Raw genomic sequence first — 27,385 nt, 5'->3', positions numbered from 1 at the left:
GTCCTGTCTGTTCCCCCGGGTCCTGATTTATGACTAGCCCTTGCCGGCGGCGGCTGTTCCGAGGGGAGATCCGTCGGGGAGTCCTGGCGAACAGCTGGACACGAGGACAGATAAGCGGGACTCACTGAGAGGAGGCGGATCTGGGATGAGGACAATGGGACCGACACCTAAGTCGCGAATCGCTGGCAACAATGTTTGCCAAAAGCTCTCCTCTCATCGCTGGAGCAGAACAAAGTAAATCAAGGATGGAAATCTCGAAGCCGAGTCCCCGCTCCACTCCACCAGCTGATTATTTTATCAGCATTAGTTTTGTTTAGTTGCTCCACAGACAGGTGGCTGCACTCCCCAGGAGAAAATGTCGGGGAAATTTGTAGGTGAGGTGAGGGATGCTGGGTCGGAACTGCTGACAGGCACTTTCAATTTTATTTGCGCGCATTATGGCAAAACATGATTATTGAGAGGGAAACGGGCGGCGGTTGGGCGCGCTGTTTAAAATGGATTGCTCATACGCACCGTTGCACCTCATGGGAAACGCTGATGAAATGATGAGCTTATTTCCCCGCAAACGAACAAGCATCCAAATTCACGCGTCACCACAATCGAGGGATATTATTTTCGAGGTTTGAAAATACATAAACGCAATGATGCTGATTACAAATTCTGAGGAAGTAATCCAAATATTATTCTGGTGGTTTTGAATTTTCAATGGACGCTAAAGCTCATTAAAATTTGAGAGAATAATCCCTAATAGCCCTTCGCAGTTCCAAGTTGAGTGGTAATTAGTTTCATGATTGTAGGCACTTGATGTCCCTTAAATTTTCCAATCATTCAGCTGGGCAAATACAGCTAATTAAAAATTATTTCGTGGTTTTCAATTATCCATTAATTTTTAGAGCTTTCCAAATGGCCGTTTCAAGTTGACAGCTTAGAGCCATTTGATTTTATAAGTATGCTTTTGTCATTATCAAATTGTTTAATTTTTATTAATTTTTTTCGCTTATACTTTACATGAGAAAATACAGGCAATCCTAGGCATAATTTAATTAGGCTTACTAGCTAATTACCAAGAAGATTTTTACACTTAGACAACTAAGCTAAGAATACGCGAATTTAGATCGTTCAGCTGTCGTGTCCGACATTCACATTCACATTCACCTTCACTTTCACTTTCGGCGGATCAACTGCGCTTGATCCCAGTTCGACCCAACTAGCTAATCACTATCGCATGTGGAGTACGGAGTACGGATGTGGAGTGCCGACCCTGGGCTATCGCCTTAATTGGGCTGCACCTCGCAGACGAAGTAGGTCTCGAAGCTGCAGGGCGAGTCGTTCCACTTGAGGCCCTTGCCGTCGCGATTCCACAGCTCCAGGCAGTTCTCCTCCTCGCCGTTCTCGTACCGGAAATTGTTCGGCTCTCCGGCGTTCCAGTTCGTGAATGTGATGGGGCGACCGGTGGCCATCCAGAAGAAGTTGCCCTCATCCGCCAGGTCAGTGCCGGAAATCCAGAAATGTTCGTGGCCCAGGCCTGGAAATTAAATGAAAAGCACTTGGATTAAGTTTGGTAAAAATAGGGAAATACAATGTTCCTTATGCTGGAGAGTATAACTTATTTCCTTATCAAAATGAGCTAATATATATTTATATTTAAATTTTATGAATTTCTCCAATCTCCTAGAATCATCACTTGTTCTAGCCAAAATGTATTAAGTCACAGGATGGCTGTTTTAAATTGAATCTTCCAATTGTTTGACAGAGCCAATCAAGAAGTCTTTACCCTGTCAAAACACCGACCAACTGACAGCTGCATTCATATTGCCACAGACTGCGTTGCGTGCAACAACTAAAATAAGTTGAAAAGCCGATCAATATGACAAAAGAGACTGACTCGGCCGGCAAACAAAAGCAATTGCAAATGCCGCAGGAATGGAATCGGGGGACTTGTGAACTGGCCGCTGGCCAGCGGACCGGGCTTTCAATGGACTTTCTAGCCGTGCCATAATACACGGAAGTTGGTAACCGAAAACCCAACCAAGGGGGTCGAGATCGGGGAGCGGGAGAATGGGCGAATGGGACTATGGGAGCTGGAGTAACGAACTCCGGTGCACTTTCCATTGCATAAATCTCCATAAAAACACACATGGCAATAGACGCAGACAAACGGAAAAAGTGAATGTTGCGCATTTTTGTTGAAAGCTGACCGCCGCAGGGCCATGGGCAAAAACCACGCCCACTCACGAAAAGTGGGGGAAAAATAACAATAAGCTTGAGAGGGCCAAAGTATGGTTTATAGACTAGTAAATACTCAGTGGTGTATTTACTATAAATTTGGAATTTCCTATTTGACTGAATGACTGAACTTATAATTTCACTATAAGATTTCTTGATATAAAATTTAAAAACTAAATTTTTCTATTTTGAATGATGCTTTTTGTTAGCTTTTTCTGGTATATTTAATCAGTTGAAGGCTTGTTCGATGGGTTCAATCATCGAGATTCATCTAAGCACGCTCGGTTCTTTAATCAGTTTACTTGCTGCGAAGAAGGATGCCAGCTTTTTTAACTCCTTCGCCAACTTACCAAAGTCACGTATGTGCTTCTCCAGTCTATCGTTCTCTTCCTGTGATGAAATGCTGGCCAAATGCATGCCATGGTATCGGCAATATTGTGTGGCTTTGAACCAGTTTGCCTGAAATGGAGAGACACACAGATGGAATTGAATTGAATTGAATTTAAGATGCATGCCAAGTTAAAGATTATATAATTGTGTTTGCGCAATCGGTTGACCCAGTTTCCGAGAGACCAGATCCCAATCCCCCGGCAGCCACTGGAAGGTGCCATTCAATCTCGGTTCTCCAAGCCGACACTTGTCAATAAAAATCCCAGAGATTTATTTCCTCCTGTTTTTTATGTGTGGCTATACTCGATGTAGATGTGTGAAGGGGGCGGCATCGGTCACGCACTCGCATGGAAATCGAGTTTATCTTCGGATCTGCGTGGGTTTGCAGCCAATTAGTGTTGGTTTCTGTATCTGATGTGGTTAGCCCATCTAAATGTTATCAGAATCGAAATTGGCATCGAAATCTGAATTGGTTTTGGGCTACATGGTCAGCTCCAGACCGTCCCAACTACATATTCAATTAACTCTAATGGACTTTGGCCGGGTCATTAGCAGAAATGGATGGTTAGCAAAAAACCGAACGGTTTGGTTGGGGTCCATGTATCTCCTGCTGTGAACTGATGTGCACATAAATCGATTACGCAACTATACATCCTGCATCCCTTCGCATCACTTCGCTCCTCCCCCATTAACTTGGCTTTAATTGTGTTAGCCGTAATTGTGCGCGAATAAAGCGAGACGCGGCATCCTGCCACACGACTCTCCTGATTCACTGACATGCCACATGTGGCAGGAACGGCGCAAGACGGAAGGTGTTTAATGCCTTCACTTGTCTTTCGTCCTGAAAGTGTTTATTGGGTTGTAAAGGTTCATCTCGCCTCGCCGAGAAGTCAATTAGTTTGGTGTGGCAAGGTGAAACCAGGACTCTGGTTCATAACAAAGCCAGTTTCCTTTAATGGCCCGGAGTGGCTGTCGGGAAAACTGCAGAAGGTTAATGCCTTGTCTGACTCGTATTTTGATTTTTCTCGAGCAGCATAAAGAAACCAAAAGGCAATTCCTGAGGTTGTCAAGGTTTCGCAAGCTCTTTGTCGTGATTCTGGCCAGGCCAACTTACAAAGAAAGTCTTTGTTTAGGCTAAACGTCTTTGATTATCTTGAGGTCCAAGGACATACTTTAGGTACTACATACTTTAACTTGTATAAAAAGGTAAATTCGCTTATAGTAAGACTTTGACAAAAACATTGGGGAATTTTTATTAGTTTTTTTCTTGAAGAAAACCACTTGTGAAGTAATATTTTATCTCTTAAATGTGTAATACACACATGTAGTTCTCAAACATTTGGCAACACATTTTTGGGTTAATCAAATTGCAGCCCACAAAATTCTGTTAAATCATTTGCGATAGGCAATGTCGACCAATTAAGCAACTGAAGTTTACACAAAACTCAATTGAGTGGCAACAAAATATTGGCCATGTTGTTAATGTCATTAGCACGGCTACCTTAACACGGCCCACCTGTTTCCCCCACTGCCCCCACCCACTTTTCACCCAGTCGTATCTCAATTAGCTTTGATTTGATTTGCGCCTGCGTGAAGTCCAAATGACATTATGCCTCCGACTGGCGCTGTGCGGTTGTCAAGTCTTGTTTTCCCTAAAAAAATTTAATTGCTTCATTAGCATATTTACACACGAAATGAATTTGCATTAAATTGCTCATATGTATTGCATAATATTGTGCCACTGCTTAAAAAGCCAAAAACTGAATGACTTTTGAGGTATTTTTAAAGGCTGAGGTAGAATTCTTAATTAAATATTCCCATAAATAATCGGAAAACACTTTGAAACTGATATGCGGGGTTAATTAACTCACCAAAAAGAAAAAGAAAGATAAAAAATGCTTAGGTTAGTATTTAACTTTCAGATCTGGTCAACAAACTTGGGAATGCTCTAAGAAGTTTTTTTTAGATTTTAATTGAGAAGAAAGAAAACAGTTAAGGTCTTTCTTCTTTAATCACACTAAATGCTTAAATTATGATAATTTTTTTAAGTCGTAAAAATCATCACAATAATAATGAATATTCAATTTCTTTTATTGATATATAAGAACATTGAACTGAATTCGCATCTTATGTTTTGAAAGAAAATGGTCTTATTCAGCCGCAAAATTACTATTCAAATTTCTTGGAAATATTTTGACAGATTTACTTTGTGTCGCGCCTCAATTAAACTTAAATCGAACGTTTATATAATTTAATTTCAATTAATTAAAAGCAGAGTCGTAAAAATAATCACAATAGTAATGAATATTCAAATGTTAATGGATTCGATAAGAAGAATTTAAAGTGATCATTGAAAGACTGCATCCCTATTTCAGTTAGGGTAAGATTAAATAAAACGAATTAAAAATTAAATTCAAATTAAAATGCCAACTTTCAGAGCTTTAGAGATGCTTAAAATTTTAATCGCTTTGACAATTGACTGGGCAATTGTGGGTGTTAGGGGGAGCGAGACAGAATGATATCGACAGAGAGCAAGGTACCGTTAGAGAAAACAAATTTGGGAATATTTATGGATTTTTTTTTGGGTTTTGTTTTCTGGGTGGCTTTCGGTATCTGCCGCCTAATCAGCCAACTGGTTGGTGGGGGAGATGGATTTTTTTTTGTTAATTAACGAGCTAATAATTAATTCATTTCTTTGTTTATCCGGCGGCATGTTCCAAATAGAATTGTTTAATTTACACGCTCGGCAAGGAACGTTCATAAACCAAAATATGCAAGGAAAGTTGATTAAATATTTATTTATTTGCTTTCTGCTGTTTGGTGCAATTAAAGCGTTCAAATGTCGAATTAAAACCGTCGAGATTTATTTGTCATCGCTTGGGTATTAAAAATTAACGAAAACATTTTTATTATTCCAAGCAATTGAGAGATTGTGTTCGGGATTAAAAAGTATATGTTCGGAGAAATGCCAGTCTGGTTTTCAAATGAGATATTATTTGCAGGTCTGGCTTATTCGCATTATGAAGACTTAAGAAATTCTGTATCACTATATAATACATTTCGTTGGTATGTATTTTAATTTTGATTTTACACGGCTTAAGTTCGCAAATATATTAATCCAACAATCTTACTTCTGATGGACATATAACCATAAATATTTAACTTCTTCCTGAAAGACTTCATTGATGAATAGTAACTAAATGCATCTGATTATTTTTACAATGGTGGAGCCGTTTTGATTTTATAGCACCACTTTTAAAGTTCAAGGAGACTCTGCTGTGGATTTTATGAATATGAAAATATAATTCAGTTTGACGTGAAACCAGTAACGTAGCCAATTTTAGTATAGTCACATCTTCCGTCTCTTTTCTTCGTGTTGCCAGCTCTTTCTATTACTCATACGACCATTGGTCCAAGACGATAGCGGTTAAGTCAACGCCTTTTTGATGCCTTTTGACTAATTCGTTTTTAATATGAATAGCGACTTTGGTATTCATTTTACTATATCTACCGATGCGTGGCCAAGCACGCGCCTTTTTTTGATACCCTAGATATTTTTATTCATGGTCGAGTTGGAGAGAATGGGGTTTTTTCATTAAGCAGGGTTTTATGTTTCTGTTATCTTCTTTTGATTTTATAAACAACTTTAGTATCAATTCTAAGGTTATTTTGTTATGATATCAAGTCACTTATTGCAGGGATCTTTTATTGAAAATGCATACTATATGCCACTAATCGCATTATAATAAACAAAGCGACTAAACTAATTAAGTAATTAATAAATATTTTCTGAATCATGCATAATTTTCAAATTGGCTTGGCTAATTTGATCGATATTGTATTTATATCACAAAAGACTACAAATACATATATTTGTCATGGTTACTTAAAAATGGTGCACGAATTAGGTTTAAAATTAATAATGTAAATCTTCAATAAGATATTAGCTTTAGCTACGAATCTGTAACTCATGTATATAATTAGTTGGTAATTTGAATAATTCGATGAGCGGCTAGCGGCCTCTTAAAGAAACTGTTGAGTTCACTATTAATCAGACCTTCTCATCTTCATATTCTCATCCCTCCCACACCCAAAACCAGAAACTTGTTGACCAGTGCAATAAATGAATTTAAGCTTCTTGATCCGCCCCTTCTGTAATATTCCATATGCAATTTTTTGCAATCGGAGGCAGCTGAGAAACCCGAGAGCCATCAAACCGGACTTGTGGAACCGTTGGCCGGGTCAGTTGCATTTGGTCGGTTAGTTTATGGACCGTTTTGTGGGGCGTGGAATGCCACTCACCTTGAAGAAGATGCCGAGGTAGTAGCGCTTCTCCCCAAGTTTCAGCAACGGCATCGTCCACTTATTCGGCGTGTACTGCGACTCGTCCACGCAGTTGGGGCAGTCTAAAAATAAAAGTCAAAAGGATGGAGGATAAGCGTCGATCAAAACATAAAAAAAAATCAGCATAATTAATTCGAGTGAAAAATGAGCCGGAAGACAGTTTTGTCTTAAGGATCAGCATCGGTTTTATAGGCTATATCGAAAAATTTATAGAAACTTAGTAATTCATAACAAAAACATTTAAGCTCTTTGTTTTTCCTAGCGCAAGTTATTTGCCAACTCGAACTCATTTTCACATATTTGCAAACATTGTAATAAAAAAATCTATAAAGTTTGAAATTCACTAAAATTTAGTTTCGCAAATCTTGTTTCTGTGGCACTAAAAACAGAAAAATTTACATGTCTGTCTAGGTCATAAAACTAAAAGGACTTAAACAGGTTTGTTTAAGTATTTTAAAACGCCCAAATTTTATAGTGTTCATTCCTCTATAGATCCATAAACATTTATAAGGCGGGTTGCCTTGTGCTTAAGTCACACTGAATCCAAGTTCATCTATGAATCTTGAATAATCGAAACCTATAAATTAACGAGCCGCATTTAAAGCACATTGAGAGTAGATATCTTTCCTTATTTCTTTCACTTTTAGGATTGACTCATCTCTAGATTGTCCACTGACTAATTGAATACCCCATAAAACCGATCTTAATTCGTGGTTTTAAATGCCGTTCCCACCTTAAACGGACATCAAGCTAATCTGAGGGGACAAAAGACTTTGAGACTAATTGCAAACGATGCGCGGTTGTTTGTTCTACACAAAATTGAGTTATGAAAGCTTGTCCAGATGTCAGAAGGAAACAAACTCGTGTTTGGAACTGGTTCCCTTAAGGAATTTTTCGAGAACCAGTTCGACTTGTCCGCGAGAATTCAGCATAATCCGCAGGGACGCACAAACTGCACTAAAGCTCGAGCCAGAACTCATTTGGAGATCTAAATCAAGGTCCAACCATTGTTAACTGCCAAGTATGTGAAGGTCACTTACGTTATATTCTTTCTAAAAAAAAAAGCGAAACGGTTTCCCTTTTGTTTCGTAACTGTCTTTCCGCTAATGTTTATTAATTAATCATCCGCCGCGTCTGTCCATCCACAAACATTCTGCGAAGACCTTGCCGAATGCTGCTGATGTTGATGTTAATGTTGATGGCGATTGTCGAATGGCGCTGATATATGAAGGGGGCGTAGTGACATGGGCCGAACTCCAAAAAGAAATAAATTTACTTTGAACAACGGTCCAAGTCCGTGTGAAAACATGAACAAAAAGCAGTTAACATTTTCGCTTCGTCGTAAACAATGCAAAAAGGCGGTTTAAGGCGATGTTTAAACAATGCAAAGATTTGGCAAGAGTTTTAGTGCTCAAGAGTTGGCTAATAACAAACAAATTTTTAATTGATATATGTGGGAGTGTAATTAAAGTTTCTTTCATTAAACAAAACGGAAGTATTTTTTTAATAAGTTGTCATATTTTGAGTCAGGGAAAAAGTGTTTGCAAAACTTTCGCACATGCGAGCTTGCATCAAGGAATTAAGGCTTCTTTGTTAATTAAATCCCATGTTATACAACCAATATTAAATACCGGTTGGATTTCGGACTAACTGTGCTTTTCCTACTCCTCAACTGACATTAAACAAACTAAAGGTGCCAAGTTGATTAGGATGCGAGCAAACATAAAATATGCATGCAGCTTTCCTTCGCCAATCAACTTCATAAATAACCGTAAATTGAAATATATATTTACTTAATTATTGTTTATTAATTTTTAAAGCAAACACTATTCGTTGTGGTTTCTGTGTGTGGAGGGGATTTATCATAGGAGTTATAAACCAGTTTCGGCACAAGAGGCGATTAAGCAGAATGCTAAAAAGTCAATGTCAATTTGGTTACCCTGTTATGCACTCCCTGTCCTTCCTTCACCCCTAAAATCAACAATCAATATATAAACATACAACCTTCCTTTGAAAAGAACATATTTCAGTCCAGGCATGTGCATTGCCTAACACTTTTATTTCAATTCGGCACAATCAATCTAACACTCAACGACATTTTTCGATGTCGCCTTCTAACAGATATATATATATTTTTATGGAAGAATATTTTCCTGTTCTATGCTAATTTGCATGCGAATATGTGTATCCAGAGAGACAAAAGAATATTTAATATTGAAATGGGTTTTTTCTGTTATTTTATTGTTTATGATTGCATTTTGACTTTTATAAATGTTATAAATTTGTTTCTTCTCTAACAGCTGCAATTTGTTTATGGGGTTTATTGGGTAGCGAAATATTGGTTGGATTAAGATTAGATCAAGATTGGGAAGATTTATTGTTAACTGATGACGTATGTTTCTAAGAACTGCTTCTTTTATTTTATGAGTAAATAATATATAACCGTCAATTTTCTTTTAAAACCATATTGATTCCTTTTTATAAACATAACCCTGACCTTTAGTATACATTTTTTGCCTTTACCTTAATTTTAACCTAAATTGGGCCTGATCTCCTTTTTCGGTGATTTATATTGGCTTTTGTATAAATTTATTTGTTACCTTGATGAGTTATGTCAACGAAATGGCTTGTTTTATTACAAACATTTCAACAGCCAACAGTAAAGGCAATAAAAATGCAGGCAGGTGCACAAAAAAACATTTGACTAATTTCGATCGAAGTGGCCAAGCCAGAAAAGGAAAAACAAATCGAATTGGGCCAAAAACAGAAAGAGCTCGCGATAAATTAAAATGGAATGCCACAACAAACGGTAGCTGTCTAAACAAAGTTGATACATCATCCATTTTGGCTCTAAAGTCCCCAATTAAGCTTCCTAACTTCACACGTCCATCCATTCATTCCCAGCAGCCAACCCAATTCGAGAAAGTGAAAGTGAGCTCATATTTTGGTTTCGTTGTCGTGCACTTTTTGTGGTCAGGATTCCTTTATTGTACGGGTTATGCAATGGGTAATGGGTAATTTTATCTGATTTATCTGACTTTTAAACATACCCGCCACAGGACCTGATCCTTTGCTCGGCGATGCCATTGTCCTGTCCAGACTGCAAAGCAGCTGGAGGGAGATTATCACAGACAAAACGAAATACTTTTGCATGTTTGAAAACGTTGAGCTATTCAAATATTTTATGTATGAGCTAGCTATATGCAAATGTTATTTTTTCCGTTTTAAAATCTTGTTTTACACACTTCCGCACACTTTTACCCTGAAAATTCCGTAAAATATTTGTAAATGCGTATCGGAAAAAAAGTTTGCCTTTGTATTATTTATCGCATATTTTTGTCGGTCGTTGGTTGTTTTGTTCAAATTATGAATTATTTTAAATACAAATTGATATGCTTATCGCATGAAATCGAAAGTTGGCAAAATGCGGAGACGAAAAACTTCAGTTTTGAATCGAATAAACGGTGTGCGCTGGCGTGCGCCCAAACTGACCGTCGGCTGTCGAAGAACTAACTCTTTCGGCTTAACTTGGCTCAAACCAAGGCAGAATTCCCTCCCATACAGCAAGAGAAGCTGCCGGAGAAAAACTCAGAGAGATACTTGGAGTTACCCAACTGGTTCGAGAGAGTCGAAGATCTCCGAGTCGAAGACGAACTTGTTTGCCGCCGTCAAGAGGCGAAAAAAAGGCGAATCGAAACCCGAAAGATTAACATCGGCCGAGATCGACCATACATGGATATGGCCAGCGGTCGGCGGACACTTGTGGCTGTTTGTCAAACACTTGACGCGGCCTCAGCTGGAGATCGAGAGCTCGAGTCGCATCTGAAGCCGAGTCGGAATCTGAGTCCGAAACCCCACCAAGGTGAAACGAGAAGTGAAACGAACGCCAAACCTTTGAAAGAACGCTCTAGTTAAGTCACTCGAATAGGAATTACCCGGTACAAACAATATAATGAAAAAATAATTAGAAATTACTGAGCAATAAACTTAAATGTTGTATATTTCTAAGATTTGTTTATAAATTTATTTAATTTAAAGCGAATTATTTCAGATATATTAGGTTTTGAGGTGAATTACAAAAATTAAAGATTTAAAATGTTAAAATGTAGAAGTATGCGGAATTCAACAAACTCAATTCTATAGTGTGTTCTACTAGAAGCAGTCTTTTTATTTAACCGGAAGACTTGGCTGAAGAAATACCAATGACTCATGAGCAATTAAATTAAATATAAATAAAATACTATAAAAAAGAATTCGCATAAATCTATTCTTATTTAACATACTCCCAAACTACCGGGTACAAGCTGCAGATTGGAGTCGTTTCCAAATTCTAGTTTCGCTTCTGCGGTTTCGGATTGCGCTTGTTCTGCTCTCTTCTCATCTGATCTGATCTAAGTTCTGGGATTACGCAATTCCCCCGGGATGGATGCATTTCAAACGTGGGCTCCGAATTTGGTCTACGATCAAACTGGGCCGAACCAGAAAACTTCACTTCTCACTGTTGCTGCCCGAATTTCTTAGCAGCGACCTTGGAATGCAGATGATGAACTAGTTTTCTGGCTTAGATTGTTCGAATCCAGCTGCTGGTATTTGCCTTTTCATTCAGCTGAGTGCTGATTTGTTGCTTTACGGTCATACATTGCGTATGCGCGATGTTTGACAGAGATCAGTTGCAAGTGACGGGAAGATAAATGGTGGGATAATAACAAGGTGTATTTTTAGTAGCTGAGGAGGCGTTAGTTTTTAAAATGTTTTTTTAATGTTAAGCTGAAAAGTATAAGAATTTTTTTAACTCATAAAATACTTTTAGTAACTACTAGTATAGAAATTTTTCAAATTTTGCTATTAAGGATGGAAGTTCTTTACCGAATTGTAAAATCAACAGCTTCATAAAACATTTTGTGCCAGCAATTAAGAGCCGGTCATAAAAATTTATTGTCCCGCTGGAGGGGACAAATACTATTGACAACTTTTTGCGGAAAATGTCAGCGTCAGAAAAAGACGCTGAGATTCCATTTGCAGATGGGAGGGGCAAAGAGCCAGAGGAAACGCATCTGCAATGGCCGCAATTTGTGAAGAAATCCAAAAACCAAGTCGCCAAGTGGCAGCCACTTGTTGCTGTTGCCACCGCTTTGCATATTTTGTTATTTTCGTACTTTTTGCATGAAAATCCACTTTATGTTGTTGCCCGGCTGCTCTTTATTTCTCGGTGTGCTTACGTGTTAAATGAAATTAAATTTTTGTTGTGTCTTCTGGTATCTTGTAAGCGGCATCGATTCAATTCGCAGTTCTTCAGGGGCTGGACTAATTAATTAATTGGAAACAAGCAGTCGGGAAAACAAGAAACGATTCAGGGCAGTTGAAGTTCAGTTCGTAAACTTTATTCAGATTTTTAGTAGTTTTATATGCATTGAGCTAACAAAACCAGATTAGACTTCGCACCAGAAAAAATATATAGGCGACGAGTTCATTGCCATCACCTAAAAACCAAGGCCACAAGTGATAAAATTAAAAATTCTTTGATGTTTTAGTTGGGGGAATACCAAATCGGAAGTAATTTTAATATTTTCGTAGTTTTCGAATTAACTTAAATTGCAATATATTATATAATCATTAATTGTCATGAGTTCACTGTTAATTTGTGGATATTATTAATGATATAATTGGCAGTTGGATAATCAGCAGCTAGTTTTGCATAAATTTTCCGAAAATAGATTTCGTAAAACCATTCTTGGAAACGAGTGGATTCCCCTCAGTTGACCCTCGCACGTGATTCGACTCGGGTGAATCCCCTCAAACAAAATTAACCGGCGAGCGTTCGTCAAAATCTACGCAATATATGGCCTTTGATGGGTTTTCAGATCAAAGCCTTTACAATTTGTGTGACCCTAATGGAATAGATATTTAAATTTTGTTTTATTTTTGCCATAAGACTGTGAATAAAGCGGTTTGTTGAACTTCATATACATATATAAGTCGTTTTGCATTAAAAATTTTTCTTTTATAAATCATTAAGGCAGGATCAGAGAAGAATAATTACCACATTCAAATTATCACCTTTAACTAAGTTGATAAAAGTTCATAAATCAGTTAAGATTCCTCCCCCTAGGTAACAATAATTCACTTCCTTTTCTAAAAACGCATGCAAATTCTTATCTCAAACGACTGTCCCATCGAATTTAAAAGAATTGCTAACAAAGTGTCATTGCCAACGAAAATGAAATCCTCAACTAGTTCTTAACATGTGGAAGTGGGTGCATTGCCTCCTCGAATTCAGTTTTATGGCAGCTCTTTTGTTTCACAGACTTCCCAACTCGTGTGTGGGTAATAAATTTTAATGGCTTGACGTTTAAGTAAAATAAAATTCCGTCATCGAACTACTTCTAGACTCGTCTTGATTCGATTCCATTCGATTCGCTGCGATGCGATTCGTGGTCGTACATTTTTATACCCTTGCAGAGCAAAAGGGTATTATAATTTCAGTCAGAAGTTTGCAACGCAATGAAGGAGACACCTTAGACCCCATAAAGTATATATATTCTTGATCAGCATCACCATCTGAATCGAAATATGTATGTACGTCTGTCCGTCTGTCCGTCTGTCCGTCGGTCCGTCGGTCCGTCTGTCCGTCTGTCCGTCTGTCCGTCTGTCTTTTTCTATGTAAACTAGTCTCTCAGTTTTAAAGCTATCTTGCTGAAACTTTCCCAAAAGTTGTGTAGCTATTGCACGCAGTATATAAGTCGGATCGGGCCGGATCGGCCGACTATATCGGATAGCTCCAATACAAGAGAATGAAATAAAAAAATCGTACGCCGTTGTTTTTTATCAGATCGACTTGATTTCTTCAATATGGCATTTCCGAACTGTTATTGAAATTCGGATTAAATTTTATCACAATCGGACAACTCTATCATATAGCTGCCATAGGAGAGTTCGAAAAATATATATAGAATTAATGGAAATAAATTTATAACATCGTTGTTTTTTATCCCACGAGCATGATTTTTTCAATATGAAGTTTTTTAACAACTCTTATATTGGGAAAAAGTTTCATAAAAATCAGACAACTATATATTTAGCTGCCATAGGAAAGATCGAAAAATCTATATAGAAATAACGGAAATAAAATTATAACATCGTTCTTTTTCATCAGATAAGCATGATTTTTGGATAATAATGTTTTCTAACGACTCTTGAATTACGAATTAAATTTGATCAAAATCGGACGACTATATCATATAGCTCCCATATGATCTATAGTCGAAAATGTGGAAAATTAATAGAAAAATCGTCTTAGCTTCAATGTTGTTTAGCCTTTATGCATTTTGTTCGACATATTTGATGACTGCAAGGGTATATAAGCTTCGGCATGCCGAAGCTAGCTTCCTTTCTTGTTTTGGAAGATTTCGCTCAGGGTTAAAATTGGTGCGAAAAAGAGGGACGGGGTGCAACCAGTTTCGACCCTGGGCAAAGTGAAAAAAAGCCTTATAAATTTGCCAACTTTTTCGCCTTTAAGCTGTGCAAATAGCCTGACAAAGCGAGACTCGTCTGATATGTTATGTAAACTCATATGCAGCCCAGGGCCATTCATCATACGCACTGTGGTCCCGGAGGCGACAAAGCGATCAGTGCTAACAAAAAGCTGCGAAATGCAAATAAGTAATGAGGCAGCGTAATGCTTGAGAGAAAGAGGTAATGAGTTGGCTTAGTTCCATTAATAAATAAAGTTCAAAACAGTGATAATTAAACACAAAACAAGAAGATACAGCTGTTTCAAACAAAGATTTTAGTGTGAGGAAATGAATTCCAAAAGAATCACCAGAAGACAATAAATAAGGCACTTAAATGTGAGGTGAATAAAAACCAAAGAAACACATTTATGGCAAGCAACTCAAAAATTTTAGAAATCTGTTAAGAATGCCATTAAAAAATAAGTTAAATATAATACAATAAAAACTTGAAAAAGTAAAGAATTTAAAGAAAATGCTAGGAAGTTGAATGTAATCCCTAAAAGAGACAACATAAAATGGTCAGGAATGTCAGTTGTTAATTTCGAACCACTTATGGAATATTCACGTACTCAAAATGGAATGAAAATGAAACAAGTCTTCAAGGAATGAATTGAAAGTGACAGTGGCTCGAGGCAAGGGAATGCCCCAACATGCCTTAAAATAATTTTATGGCATGAGGTAATTATTGTAAAGGTGGAAGCCGAACTGCACCGAGTGGAACTAAGCAAATTAAAGTGGATTGATGGATGAACGGCGTGGCTAATGGCATAGCCTCTAAGTAAGGCGAAGTCAAACATCAATTCCTCGCTTGATCACTTTATCAATGAGTGGGTAAATGGGGAATTGATTAATGGCGGTTAGAAATGCAGAGCAGAGTGGATAAAGCCTAATGAAATATCTATGTACGCTCATGAAACAGTTTTAATTGAACTTGATCACGTATTTATTTTTGATAAATTTTGTTTATTTATGGCGATGAAGTTTTCGATACATTTTGTATAGTTCTAACGAAAGTAATGATCTCAACTCACCAGCATCGACTTCATTTTCGCTGGGATCGCGATGGAAAATGTTGCCATAGTACTGATCGTGTTGCTCTGATTCCACGCTCTGCAGCGATTCCTGCACATCGTAGTCGAAGTCCTCCTGGTTGGCCTGCTGCTGCTGATCCCTATCCTGATCCTGATCCTGTTCATCCTCCTCCTCCTCCTCCACCTCCTGAAGACGTTTGCGATTGTAGCCGCTTTGTCTTTTGGAGGCCGCAGCTGCCAGGCGATTCCTTTGAGCTCCACCACCGCTCCTCTTGAAATTTCGCCCATCACTCGCCGCAAATCCGCGAGGACGTGGCCTGGGCGATGGCTTGGGCTTCGGCAGGATATCCGCGATGGTGGGAATCTTTTGGTTGGCCGTGCGATTGGGAAACAGTCGCCGCTCCAAATAGTTGGCAAATATCTGCTGCGTAATCTGATTCTGGCGAGCTATCTCGCTTTGATCAAGTTGGGTGCCTGAAACGGGACCACAATTAATCACTGAACAAGTAGTCCCATGTGGGTCACTGCAAGTTGTGTAATACACGAGTCTTCGTTTTTAAAGGTAATTACAAAAAGTGCGGGACTGACAACCCACGTCGAGGTGTTGAAAATAAAGTAATTAAAACAGCAACCTCTAAACAAAAACCCCTCGAAGTCTGGTTACCCTTGTGGATAAATATCTCGCAGTGTTATACCCTAATAGCGAGTTAATGGCAACAGTTAGGCAATAAAGAGGTGGCTTTTTATATCAATGTTAGGGCATCATGATGAGCCCGCCACTTGATGAATTTTTGATTACATCGTTTGGGTTTCGGAGTGACACGCAGCCATCATTCAAAACTCTGGGAATCGGGGAAAGGCCCCTTGTGGTTGCCCTTATAAAGTGTTTGATCGTGGCTCTTGGGCTTCGCTTCTTGTGAATGAAAGTGAGAAGATATCGAAATAATTGAATTGCCATCATCTTTAGGGGTTCAGCCACCACGATCACTTGCCATTTCATCTCCCCAAAAAGTGTGTCAAGGTCGGCGAAGACTTTTACTGCCCAGCAGTTAAGCAGTTGTGTTTCAGTCATTTTACGAACATTTCCAGTTTCCGGGGCTCCCTGTGATGGGTCCGAAATTGCCAAATAATTGATATAAATTTTGTGGCTTTAATCCGGATTCGCAGACTGTGCCATAAACGAGCTAACAGCCCTGTGATACATTAGCCCCGCCCAGCCCTCAGCTCCTAATTTGAGTGGCACTTCGGGTTAAATTTATCTCCACGGGGGCAAAGAGAAATACAGAAAATTAAAGTAAAATTTATTACGCAATTAACGTAATGTTTTTAATATTTTTTTAAATATATCTCTTTGTTCATTGCTTATCATCAGTTAAGAGCGCAACATTACGCGGCAAAAAGAGTTGAAAATTACGCCCTGGCATTTTTCTGTGATTGAGTGGGGACATGAGCGGTTTTCTGGGGGTTGTGAGGAGCGCGAAGTGTGTGCCATGTCAGGTGAAACATTAATGCCGGATTACCGAAAACAAGGCCTCTGTTCACTTGACTTTGTATGCCGGATAATTCGGCGCTTAATCTGATTGCCTTCGGGTAATGAAATTGGACTCCCTGAGCACCGAAGCACTTGGCGGCAATCGACTGAAAAGATCTTCTTTATAGATCAGAGTTCGTTAATGGAAAGTTCGTGTCTTCAATAATTAGGTGGAAATTGAAAGTTAATTTAATGGAAAGCCAAATTGGAAAACCAAATCGATTACCTATTTCTTATAAAATTTGTTAGCTTTTCAATTTACTTTTACTTAATTTCTCCTAAAATATGGGATACTGACAAGTTTAAAAAAGATTGATTTTATACACACCTTTTAAAATGTTTTTCGGACATTCACATCAGCAGCTAATCAAACTGAACATTCAGTTCATCACATAATAATTAATTTGACAAACATATTCGTGTTTGCTTTTATATCTGATTTGAAAAGATTTATTAAAGCGTTAGGTTCCGAAGAAATGTTGATGAATCTAGAACAAATATTTTACCTAATATCAATTCGACAATTAAATTTAAAAAAGTACTCAGTATTGAGTCAGAATAATTGATTGATCCCATTCAACTTCAAGTTCAGTCCACTCAACACAATTGTGTAGAGTAATTTTTTATCCAATCCGGCGGATGTAAACATTTTCTAACAACTTGCACAGAATTTAAGGTGCTTTGAAGTCCCAGCGGAATGGCAAGTCATTGAGCAAGACTTTAATTTCGGCATTAATTACCAATCGAGCTGGAATTAGAGTTGCTTTTGAGGTCGCATCGAAAGGAGAACAAAAGGCAGCTCAACGCACACAAACAAACCAGACAAGGCTCAGGGTTCATTGTTCATTTATTGTTCTTCAAGAGTCGCAATCCTTGGCTTGTTAACCGAGCATTTTGTGAGATAATTTACGTGCCATTGTTGGGCGCCATTTGCTGACCCATTGAAAGTTGGATCGAAAATATGAAAACAGCTGAAACGTGATGGCCCAAATGCTTTTGACATTGGGAGAAGGGGGAGTTCTGATATCCAATCTCCGATCAATGATAAAAAAAAACAGTTTAACAAATAAGAATCACTTAACTTACAGAACTTATAATTTATATTTCTTATATGGTGTGCTATTCTTTCAAATTAGTTTTGTGAAGGTATGAGATATTCAAGTTTATTTATTTTCCGGGATATTAAATATTTCAACCATACTTATTTCGAGCTTTTAAGACTGATCTCCTTATTTCTTTTTTTCCCGTGCAATTGTCGATCGGCCTGGGCATTCAATAACTCCACGACTTGGTGACCCAGTTGTGTCTCCGTCGCGATGTGTATCTGAATCGGGCAACAACTATATAGCAGATACTTGGACCGGCTAATTGTCGTTTGCACAGGCCACATAAATCATGACAACTCGCTGAGGATGTTGGCTTTGCCTTGAGAGAAAAACGAACCGAGACGGCGGTGAACCTATCAAAGCGCTAAATCATTTCCACCAGCATCAGAGGCTAAGAACCGTCGCAAATAAATCTGTATCTGTATCTGTATCTGAGGCTGCAACAAGCTGCCGCAATTGCAACTGCAACTGCAACAACGGCTATTTGAGGGCCTTGCAATTGCCGCTTGGCTGAAAAGAGGTCAATTAGCTGCGAGGAGTTGCCCAGAGACAAAGACAAAGACAAAGGATTTCGCAATTCCGCTCGCTAAACGATTGTTTTTCTCTTCTGTTTGCAGACCAGCTTCCACATTCCATAAAGATACTTTTCAAACGCTTGCGCAATCTGCTTGTATCTCTTGTTTCGGCTAATTACATGAGCAGCCAATGCGGCGTATACGTTACGCACGCCAAGCCTCAGATTTCTGGCTGTGGTCAAACTTCTTTGATTGACGCACTCAAGGTGCCTAAGAATCGGCGGCTCATGAGTACACAAATTTGATATATTAGATCATAATTAAGTTTAGTTGGCAGCCGTGGTTCAATGTCAAGCCACAAGCCTAAAAGATTTATTTATTCAATGCTGAAAGATGTAATTATATTCGTGGGCTTGTGTGGATACTCTAACAAAGCGAAGACCAATAAATTATTGCAGTCTATCGCTTAAATTAAAATCGATTTTAGTCAGGTTGAATATTTTTTGAATAATATATTACAGAGTTCAATTTGTTCACTAGGCTTTTTTATTATTTATTTAAATAAAATTTGAATTATTAATATCGCTTTGATGTTTAAGTTACATAAAAATTCAAATACACAAAGGTGAATTTATTATTAATAAATATATAGCTACTTATAATTAACATAAATCGACCAATTATTATTTATTGGTATCAGTTTTAATTAGAGAATCGTGTTGTATGTCAATGCACAACACGAATATTATTATAAAATCAAAATGATGCAAATCGATTGATAGATACCAGCTGAAAATACTGTGTAAGGCTACTGAAAGATAAAGAGTATTCCAAAAATCAAATCAATATTTAAATATTTTCCCTATCTTGACAAATTACCCTTTTAAGTGGTAGGCACAAAACCACCAAAAGGTTCGAGAGTTCTTCTCACATTTTAATAAAAAACATTTGCATATTTCAAAGCATCTGTTTTATTTTTGGACATCTTCGGCTAATTTCTGATCATCACGACAAGCGAATTGAATTTCCAATGCAAATCAAAATTCTTTGGTGGCATAATACTCAGTAATTATTTAAAAAGGCTCGGCCAGAGGTTTTTGAACTCTTATTTTCTGTTTCAGGCTGGGTTCTTATACCTCATTAATCTTTTGGCCGTGTTTGGGGAAAGGTTTTCGGCACGTGTTTGGCTCCTTGGCCATTGTTCTCGCCAAAATGTCATGAGGTGAAAGACTTGAACTTTGCTCACAAGCTGCCATTATTCTTTCAGCCATAAATTGCTTTTGCATAATATTATTTAATGGCTTTTCTGATTTGCCTCAGTATTTTCTTCTACTCCATATTTCATTTAATATTCTGAGGTCACCGGCATTCCAATATATAAACAAAGTTAGGCAGCGCATCCAATAAGTCGAGAGAAACGTATCACAAACATATTATTCAAACTGGATTTCTAGCTTAGCTTTGATGCTGAATATTTATGCAACTAGAAGATGCGCATCGAACGCACCTACAGATATAAATAAACACGATGTCCATACATATATTTATTTTAGCCTACGAAAGTTTGAGTCTGATTCGATTGGATTGGGCCGAGATTCGCTTGTGTAGAACTCATATGTTTATGAAATGCGAAATCTTTAAATGCCAAATGGTGCATGGGAAACACAATTAGCATTTTAATAACTGCCAATACTATTTTTGTTGATCTCTGCTTTTTTGTTGTAATATATGAAAATCGAAAGCTTGATTTGCCTGCAAATCGAAATGTTATGCAGAATCAGTGCTGATAAATTTGCAGAGATTTTTTATGCAAATGTTCTTCTCTTTATTTATATTTTGTATTGATAGTGATGAAAAACTAGATTTGTTTCTATTTCCAAAATAAAAGTGGCGAAATATAAATGTATTTTCTGAGCAGCTATAAATCTCTTAGATAATTAACATTCTATATTGATATGTTCTTTGTTGCTTATTCCATTTGATTTTCTTTTTATGGAATTTTCTATTAAGTTTCGTTGGATTTAAGATGATAACTTATTGTACGGTATAACATTAAGGTTAATTAACGTCAATAATGAATGTCAGTGGCTTTCTCCCATTAAACGTAATCAATTTCTCGCCAATGGAACCCTTGAAATGCCACACATTTTCCACCCACACCTCCCTCTGTCCAAAACCACGCATTAGGAAAAACTTGAACCGATTCAAAGCAATCTGGCCATGAGCAATTGTTAATATTTGCAAATCAATTGACACAGCCTCTTGACGGGGTCCATCACAGAGGCTGAGAAACTCTGACTCTGACCCTGACACGGATTTAGTACAATCGAAGGCACTTGCCAAGTGCCTCAAAGGGGACAAGTACTCACCTCTCTTATTACGGCCATTTTCCTCTGGATTGTGGCTAATATTGCTGCTGGTGCTGGTGCTGGCGATGTGATTGTTTTTGTTCAGATGGAATCCGTGTGGCACATTGCTGACGTGCACTGTCACCGGAATTTTGTTTGGCGGTGTATTGTGGCCGGAATCGACACTGGCCAGCGAAATGAGCACTACGATGAGCGTGGGGCGAAGCATTATCACTGATTTTGGTTTTGGTTTTCACGCGAATGTTAGACACCAGTAAAAGTAGCAAGTGCAGTCAGTACGAGATCGCCCGAGTGCACGTAACCGAGGAAAACGGGGAAAGCAAGTCGAGGCTATGGTGTAACCTCCGAATCCGAGCTGTAACTGAATGCCACTGAAACTGACCGACGTTGGCCGCTTAGAGGTGTCTCCAGATCTAGCCTATTTGGTATGCAGCTTCGCTTTCTAAATTATCAAAATATCGGGTAAATGTCTTGTATCTTCTGCTCGATCTGTTTTGTATTATAATATTCAAATACTTCTGTTTTCTCCGCCCAACTGTCAACGCTCGAGGGGCGGGGAAAGGTCTTTAAGTAAGAGCCATTAATTTGCGCCTTCCAAATATTTTTCGGAGCCAGGGTTCGATGCCTGATCGTGAAGGCGACCGCGGATTAAGTAATCACCGAGATCTCCACTCAATTCACTTTCTTTCCGCTTTCGCAGAGAGAGAGGGAGATTGAGCGCGTTTCAATTTGGACTTTTCGGGGTCTTGGGGTCTCTCACTTTTCAGGTCTGCCGTGGACCGATCTCAAAAGTTGCTCGCATTCGGGGCCGATCCACCGAAGAGTTAACATCTAGGCTGGGGCACCGCTTTTCGAATTTCTAGGGGCCTTCCTGCGATCGCACTCGCCGTGTTAACTTACAGACTAAAGCGTTTGAACGCGACTAAAACGAGTTTCGTGCTCGACTCCTCGCCGAACCGTCGATCGGTCAGCTGGCCCGATCTCCGGTCTCTCTCACTCCGCATATATACAGCATATATATCTGCCTGGTGCCTCAACTCGTTTGAACTGACCGGACCAGACGGCAAACCACAAAACCGCCGCTGCATCCAACGCCTTTTTCTGCGGCTCTTCGCCTCGATCTTCTCCTTCGAAGAATTCAGGTGGAGATGGGTCCCATGATTTTTAATTACAGGTGTGCAATAGATGAAGACCGTCCGAGCGGATCGGTTTTACTGTTCTCCGCTGCAAGTCAGCCATCGCCAATTGGCTTTGTGGGCTATTTTTAGAAACGAGGGAATTGCAGATGAACCACCTTTTGTGGCCTTGACTTGGCAATTAAGTACCCTTAAAAAAGCGATACAGATTTGCATAACAGTTTACTACATATGTTTGGTACCCTTGAGGGATTTCCCATTCCATAATGTAAAGCAGCTCAATATGCTTAGGAATTTTAACTTCGATCGCCAATACTAAGCTCCATTTTTAATTCAAGATAACAGAAACCATAAAACTGTCAAATATTGAAATGCATTCTTTAAGCCATTTTGCGATTTCTTTTCAGCTCAATAGGGGGTATAAACTGGTTATTATTGGAAAAGATAATCATCAAAAATAAAAAAAAATATGAAATCAAAATAGAATAGATACATTTAAAGAGCATTCAAAGATCCGAAAAATCGAATTACGATTTCCATTGGTTTTATAAATAACCAAGGCTCTGTGTAAACTGATCCTTTTCAGGGAGCTTCATCTTTGACAGATCAACAAATCTTCACATGCGGCTTTAACACTCTTGAATTTAAAATAAAAATGACACCTCCCTTAATTTAAAATTTTAATTATTGGTTCTGTTAATTCCAAATAATACAAATACGTAACTCTAGTCGAAATATGCATTGTATGGGTTGGGAATATTGCCAAATTGAAATTTTTATGACAACTGCTGTAATTTAGGTGTTTGATGTAAATGCCAATGGATGGGTTCTCAAAAGGTGTGCTTCTGGTCCGGTAAGTGGTTTGGGATCCACCGAAGGATTGTCAGGGGTCCTTTCGTATCCTCTACTTCTTTTTCTTGCCCTTGCCCTTCTTTCCCTTCTTGCCCTTCTTTTTCTTTTTCTTGGCCCCACCGAGCATTTCCTCGGAAACATATGTTTCGGTGGTGACTTTGCTGACCGGCAAGGTTACAGGTTGTTTAGGGGTCCTCAACTCGATCTCGATCGTGCTCTTCTTGTGCTGCGACTTTGCCTTGCTTCCCAGCTTTACCAGGAACACATCACTGTCTGTTTCTTCGCAAGTCTTGTAGCAGACCTAGTTAAAAAAAATTAAAAGCGGGATGAGGAATATATAAAATCAGTCGGCTCGAAAACCCCTATCTAATCTCTTAAGCTTAAAAACTTTAGGGTAATGGGGGTAATAAAACAGCACTTCAAGCATGACATTTATGGATGCACTTGTAATTTCGGCGGAACAAGAGCTACTAATTTACACACATGTGTTAAACTGCTATTACATCTCCCCTGCGATTACCATAAATAAAAAACCCATAGAAAGCTGGAGCAGATTGCAACCACAAACGAAAAGAGTGCTCCACATTTGGAGCTGGCAGATGTTATGCAACTGCCCCAAAATCGAGGCAATTGAAAGCCTTCCACCGGGTTGCCGAAGTTGCAGAAGTTGCACCACCTGCATCGGCATTTACAGGGGCCAAGTCACGGACTGAAAGCGATCACACATTCCGCGTTCGCACACGTAACCAACGATCCCAAAAAAAAGGAATGCGGAGGCGATGAGCAATTGCTCCGATTTGAGATTAAACATTCTTGAAATTCAATTTTTTAACAGGTAATTACTACTGTATGACAATCTTTGCGTTCAATCAAAAGAAGGAATTATGATAAATGTTAAAGTGTAAAATAATAAATGCTTTTGGCTGAACGCAACTCACCTCGATGCCCTTTCGTCTTGTGTCCAGATTGACACCCTTCATGGTCTGCTGGATGTCCTTACGCTCGACCTGCATGCAGCAGGTCCTCTGGTTGTGCGGTGGGCACTGGGCGGGAACAATGCGTTCGCATCCGCCGCAGAGTCTCTGGCGATAGCACTCCACCTTTTCCTCCTGGCGGTCACAGGCCTCCTTGATCTTCGAGAAGGGCACATAGTAGTTGTCGGTCTCGCAGGCATCGTTTCCTGAGTACTTGATGTTGGCCCGAATTTTCGGGATGTTCGGATGGTTGACGATCCTGCCGCCGGTCCTGCGCTTAATGTGATTCCGGGCGAAGGAGCTGCGCTGCAGCATCTCGTGCAGGCAGTCGTCCTCCTTGGGTTCGCAGTCATTGGGATCGTCATAATAGCAGGGATCATCGTCTGCTCGAAGGTTGGGTGCATTCTCGGATCCATCCTGGACGCTCTCCACCTTATGGGTGTTCTTCAGCACTCTGATCGTCAACCCACTGCCATTAAGGCAGGCCTCGAACTCATCGTAGGCCTCCGGACCCGGATCCTGTTTAGTAGGTTGGATGAAGCAAGGAGCCAGCTCCGGACTGCAGTCGCAATCGCAGGCGCACTGGCAACAGCCATCGCAATCATCAGCATCTGGGAAAAGATCAAAAATATATAAATGTTAGCTCTATTTTTTAAAATTCTCTACTTGAAAGTTTATTTATTAATCAGTACTTACTCTCATTCATTGGCTTAAGCATCTCATCTGTGATCTTGAACCTGCAATCAACCTTTGGCTTCTTGCCCTTCTTTCCCTTCCTCCCCTTCTTCTTGGCCATCTTGTACGATTAAGTGTCTTTAGATAAATACAATTATTCACTGGGTACGTCTGCAGATGTTGTCCGTCCGAAGAGTCGGTTCCGAAAGCCTTTCAATTCTCAATTTGGATATTGTACTTCACCAGTAAGTGGCGCAATTTCCGCACTGCTCGTTTTCGCGCTACAAAATTAAGAAGCGATGAGCAATTAGAACGCGTCAATGATTGTAATGATTATTGGAATTGCGCGAACTGTACTTGTCTATCTTGTTTTGAAAGTCCATTCAAAAATCGCGTTACGATACGAAAGAATTTATTTTTTGAATATTTTGTGCGGCAGACAACATTTCCCGTATGAATCTATAAAACGAATACAACCCGAGTAATGATGTATTACCCCCTGGCTACTTGGTGTTACTAAAAGTTTTGGATAAGCTTACAAATAAATATGTTATTGGTAAATCTAAGCCTACTCAGCTGGATTTTTTGCCGATCTTACTTCATAGTAAAATTCCTACAATAAAGGTGTTTAGTTCTCACCTTCATCGCAAGCCGCATCGTATTCTTGCTCGCGTCTGCTGCACTTGGCAACTGGGTCTTTATACCTCAATTTCCTGGATGCCTGAAGAACGCCATCAACGACAGGATCACATTCTTCGTAAACCGCAGAGCGACCGACAGAGTCGCCTACGCAATAAACGGCTCCTCCTGCCTGACGCTTCTTCTTACCCTTGCCGTCCTTTCCGTCCTTCCCGTCCTTTCCGTCCTTCCCGGCTTTACCGTCCTTACCATCTTTGCCCTTTTTACCATCCTTGTCCTTCTTGTTCTTATTCAGAAGATCCGCCTCCATTTTCGTTTTGACCCAACGGGGATACGGTGGAATGCCACCACAGGGACCACACTTTTGCAGCTTCTGCTCAATGGGAGACATATTGCATCGTTTCGAGGGGACAGTAGGACATTCTATGGAAAAAAAATTCATAATTTTTTTTTATTACAAAAATTTAATAGATAAGTTTTAGTTAGTTAATAAATGCTTCCATTGTTTTTTAAATGTTTTGGAAACTTTTTTATAGTATGGATTTTACAATTAAGGGAATTTATTACTCACCCCTGTCAAACTCGTCCTCGCAGTAGTCACACGGACACATCTTGTCCAGGTTGCAGGAGTAGTATCTCAGGCACTTTGCCGGAGGCTCTTCGTGCTTGGGACAAGGATCCGGCATTATGCAGCGGCGACATGGTGGTTGTCCGCAAGAACCTTTACAAGGGCTTTTCTTGTTCATGGGTCCACCGGTAGCAGTTACCGGTGGACAGCAGGGACTGCAGGGGTCACAGGGATCGCATGGATCGCAGGGTCCACAAGGTCCACAAGGTCCACAGGGTCCACAGGGTTTACAGGGACCGCAGGGTGGTGGGCAGGGACCAGGACATGGAGGTGGAGGTGAAGAACCGCGGCAGGGAGGAGGTGGACTGCAGGAAGGACATGATCCGCAGCAAGGAGCCGGGCAAGGACCACAGGGACCACATGGACCGCAGGGACCGCAGCAAGGCTCTGGGCACTTGGGGTTTCTGGAGCAGACCCTGCTGTAGGGAAATGTGGAAACTATGGCAGGGCCATTGCAAACCAATCTAAGGATCAGAACAATATTTCCAGTCTGCATCTTGCAGAGGTTAAAGAGTGGCAGTAATCGCTTGGATAACTCCGAGGTGGGACACCATTGCTCATGGCGTTCGTTCAGCTTTTCGTAACAAGCACAATTGTCCAGAAGACCCTTCTTATTGGGACCCTTCATCTTGGGCAACTGGGCGACGTGACCCTGCATAGCTCCCTCCCAATTTAGATTTTCCAAATCGAAGGACTCCCTAACTCTATCAAAGATCGGCTTTACCTTCAGTTCCGATAATCCTATCAAGAACTTGCAGCTCTCTGTGCGTTTCTTATAGACATGAACCTGCAGCACATCCTTATCAGTGATTGGGGAATCCAGGGTGAACAGAGCACATTTTCCGCACTTGGGCGAGCAGGGGTTAACGCAGGTGCCCATTTCCCGATCGCAAAGATTCACGTACACCACCGACCGGAACGAGATCTCCGTGCAGGTGGGATACTCCTCCGGGGCACAGAGATTTTGGCGTGTAATCAGCAGATCGTCCACCACAAACTCAAACATATAAAGAAAGTTATCGGCAATTTTCTTCTCCGGCTTCTCCGGTTTCTCCGATTTCTCAGATTTCTCCGATTTCTCTTTCTTGTCCATTATTCCAAAAGAACAAACTTTAGTTTAACCACTGATGTAAAAGAGAATTTTCGCCAGGGGCTGACTTTCGCGAAATCTATAATTTCCGAACCCAAACACACGCACTTTTAAAATTTTGAGAATGAATTTGAATTTAGACTTCGATTTTGAATAGACGTCGAGACTGCGAGACTGTAAGATTCAAACTATTGATTCCTAACGATAGGAAGTTCAAGGACTACTAAAGCAAAGTTCATCTCTTAACTATACTTCCATGTTTACTTCAAAAGGAGTATTTATTAAAGGCAAGTACATTGAAAAGCCCCTATATCATATTATTGAAGTGACCCAAAGATTACCTTCAACCATATAAATTCATTCAATTT

At 39.5% G+C, this 27,385-nt stretch overlaps 3 protein-coding genes across 5 annotated transcripts; all 3 read right to left on the bottom strand.

Annotated features, from left to right (window-relative positions):
* Positions 1-953: 953 nt before the first annotated feature.
* LOC108100698 (C-type lectin 37Db) lies at positions 954-21,758 on the bottom strand. 3 transcript variants are annotated; one of them, XM_017204720.2, is made up of 5 exons: positions 21,024-21,758; positions 15,503-15,976; positions 6,919-7,022; positions 2,577-2,685; positions 954-1,525 (listed from the first exon to the last, which is right to left on the bottom strand). In XM_017204720.2, the coding sequence occupies exons 1-5, from the start codon at positions 21,229-21,231 to the stop codon at positions 1,275-1,277; spliced, it is 1,146 nt and encodes a 381-aa protein (XP_017060209.1). In that variant the 5' UTR covers positions 21,232-21,758; the 3' UTR covers positions 954-1,274. The 3 variants fall into 3 exon arrangements, with proteins under 3 accessions (XP_017060209.1, XP_017060210.1, XP_017060211.1); XM_017204721.2 differs by lacking the exon at positions 15,503-15,976 and having other exon boundaries at positions 21,024-21,753; XM_017204722.1 differs by lacking the exons at positions 15,503-15,976; positions 21,024-21,758 and adding an exon at positions 10,011-10,453.
* Positions 21,759-22,826: 1,068 nt separating this feature from the next.
* LOC108100674 lies at positions 22,827-24,802 on the bottom strand. Its single transcript, XM_017204690.2, has 3 exons — positions 24,682-24,802; positions 23,950-24,596; positions 22,827-23,312 (listed from the first exon to the last, which is right to left on the bottom strand). The coding sequence occupies exons 1-3, from the start codon at positions 24,779-24,781 to the stop codon at positions 23,064-23,066; spliced, it is 996 nt and encodes a 331-aa protein (XP_017060179.1). The 5' UTR covers positions 24,782-24,802; the 3' UTR covers positions 22,827-23,063.
* A 25-nt stretch (positions 24,803-24,827) lies between these two features.
* On the bottom strand, positions 24,828-27,210 carry LOC108100673. Its single transcript, XM_017204689.2, has 3 exons — positions 25,871-27,210; positions 25,300-25,722; positions 24,828-24,941 (listed from the first exon to the last, which is right to left on the bottom strand). Exons 1-3 carry the CDS (start codon positions 27,018-27,020, stop codon positions 24,874-24,876), a joined length of 1,641 nt encoding a protein of 546 aa, XP_017060178.1. The 5' UTR covers positions 27,021-27,210; the 3' UTR covers positions 24,828-24,873.
* Positions 27,211-27,385: the final 175 nt, after the last annotated feature.

Source organism: Drosophila ficusphila, unplaced genomic scaffold (assembly GCF_018152265.1).
Source record: "Drosophila ficusphila isolate 14025-0441.05 unplaced genomic scaffold, ASM1815226v1 contig_286, whole genome shotgun sequence".
NCBI classification, from domain to species: Eukaryota; Metazoa; Arthropoda; class Insecta; order Diptera; family Drosophilidae; genus Drosophila; species Drosophila ficusphila.
This window is presented reverse-complemented; position numbering and strand designations above follow the sequence as displayed.

Coding starts and splice junctions, on each gene's coding strand:
- LOC108100673 (XM_017204689.2), bottom strand. CDS start 27,020: ATGGACAAGAAAGAGAAATCGGAGAAATCTGAGAAATCGGAGAAACCG. Junction 25,723..25,870: donor CGAGGACGAGTTTGACAGGG/GTGAGTAATAAA, acceptor TTTTTTCCATAG/AATGTCCTACTGTCCCCTCG. Junction 24,942..25,299: donor CGATGCGGCTTGCGATGAAG/GTGAGAACTAAA, acceptor TTAATTTTGTAG/CGCGAAAACGAGCAGTGCGG.
- LOC108100698 (XM_017204720.2), bottom strand. CDS start 21,231: ATGCTTCGCCCCACGCTCATCGTAGTGCTCATTTCGCTGGCCAGTGTC. Junction 2,686..6,918: donor ACCTCGGCATCTTCTTCAAG/GTGAGTGGCATT, acceptor TCTCCATTTCAG/GCAAACTGGTTCAAAGCCAC. Junction 1,526..2,576: donor GAAGCACATACGTGACTTTG/GTAAGTTGGCGA, acceptor TTTAATTTCCAG/GCCTGGGCCACGAACATTTC.
- LOC108100674 (XM_017204690.2), bottom strand. CDS start 24,781: ATGGCCAAGAAGAAGGGGAGGAAGGGAAAGAAGGGCAAGAAGCCAAAG. Junction 24,597..24,681: donor GCTTAAGCCAATGAATGAGA/GTAAGTACTGAT, acceptor ATCTTTTCCCAG/ATGCTGATGATTGCGATGGC. Junction 23,313..23,949: donor CAAGACGAAAGGGCATCGAG/GTGAGTTGCGTT, acceptor TTTTTTAACTAG/GTCTGCTACAAGACTTGCGA.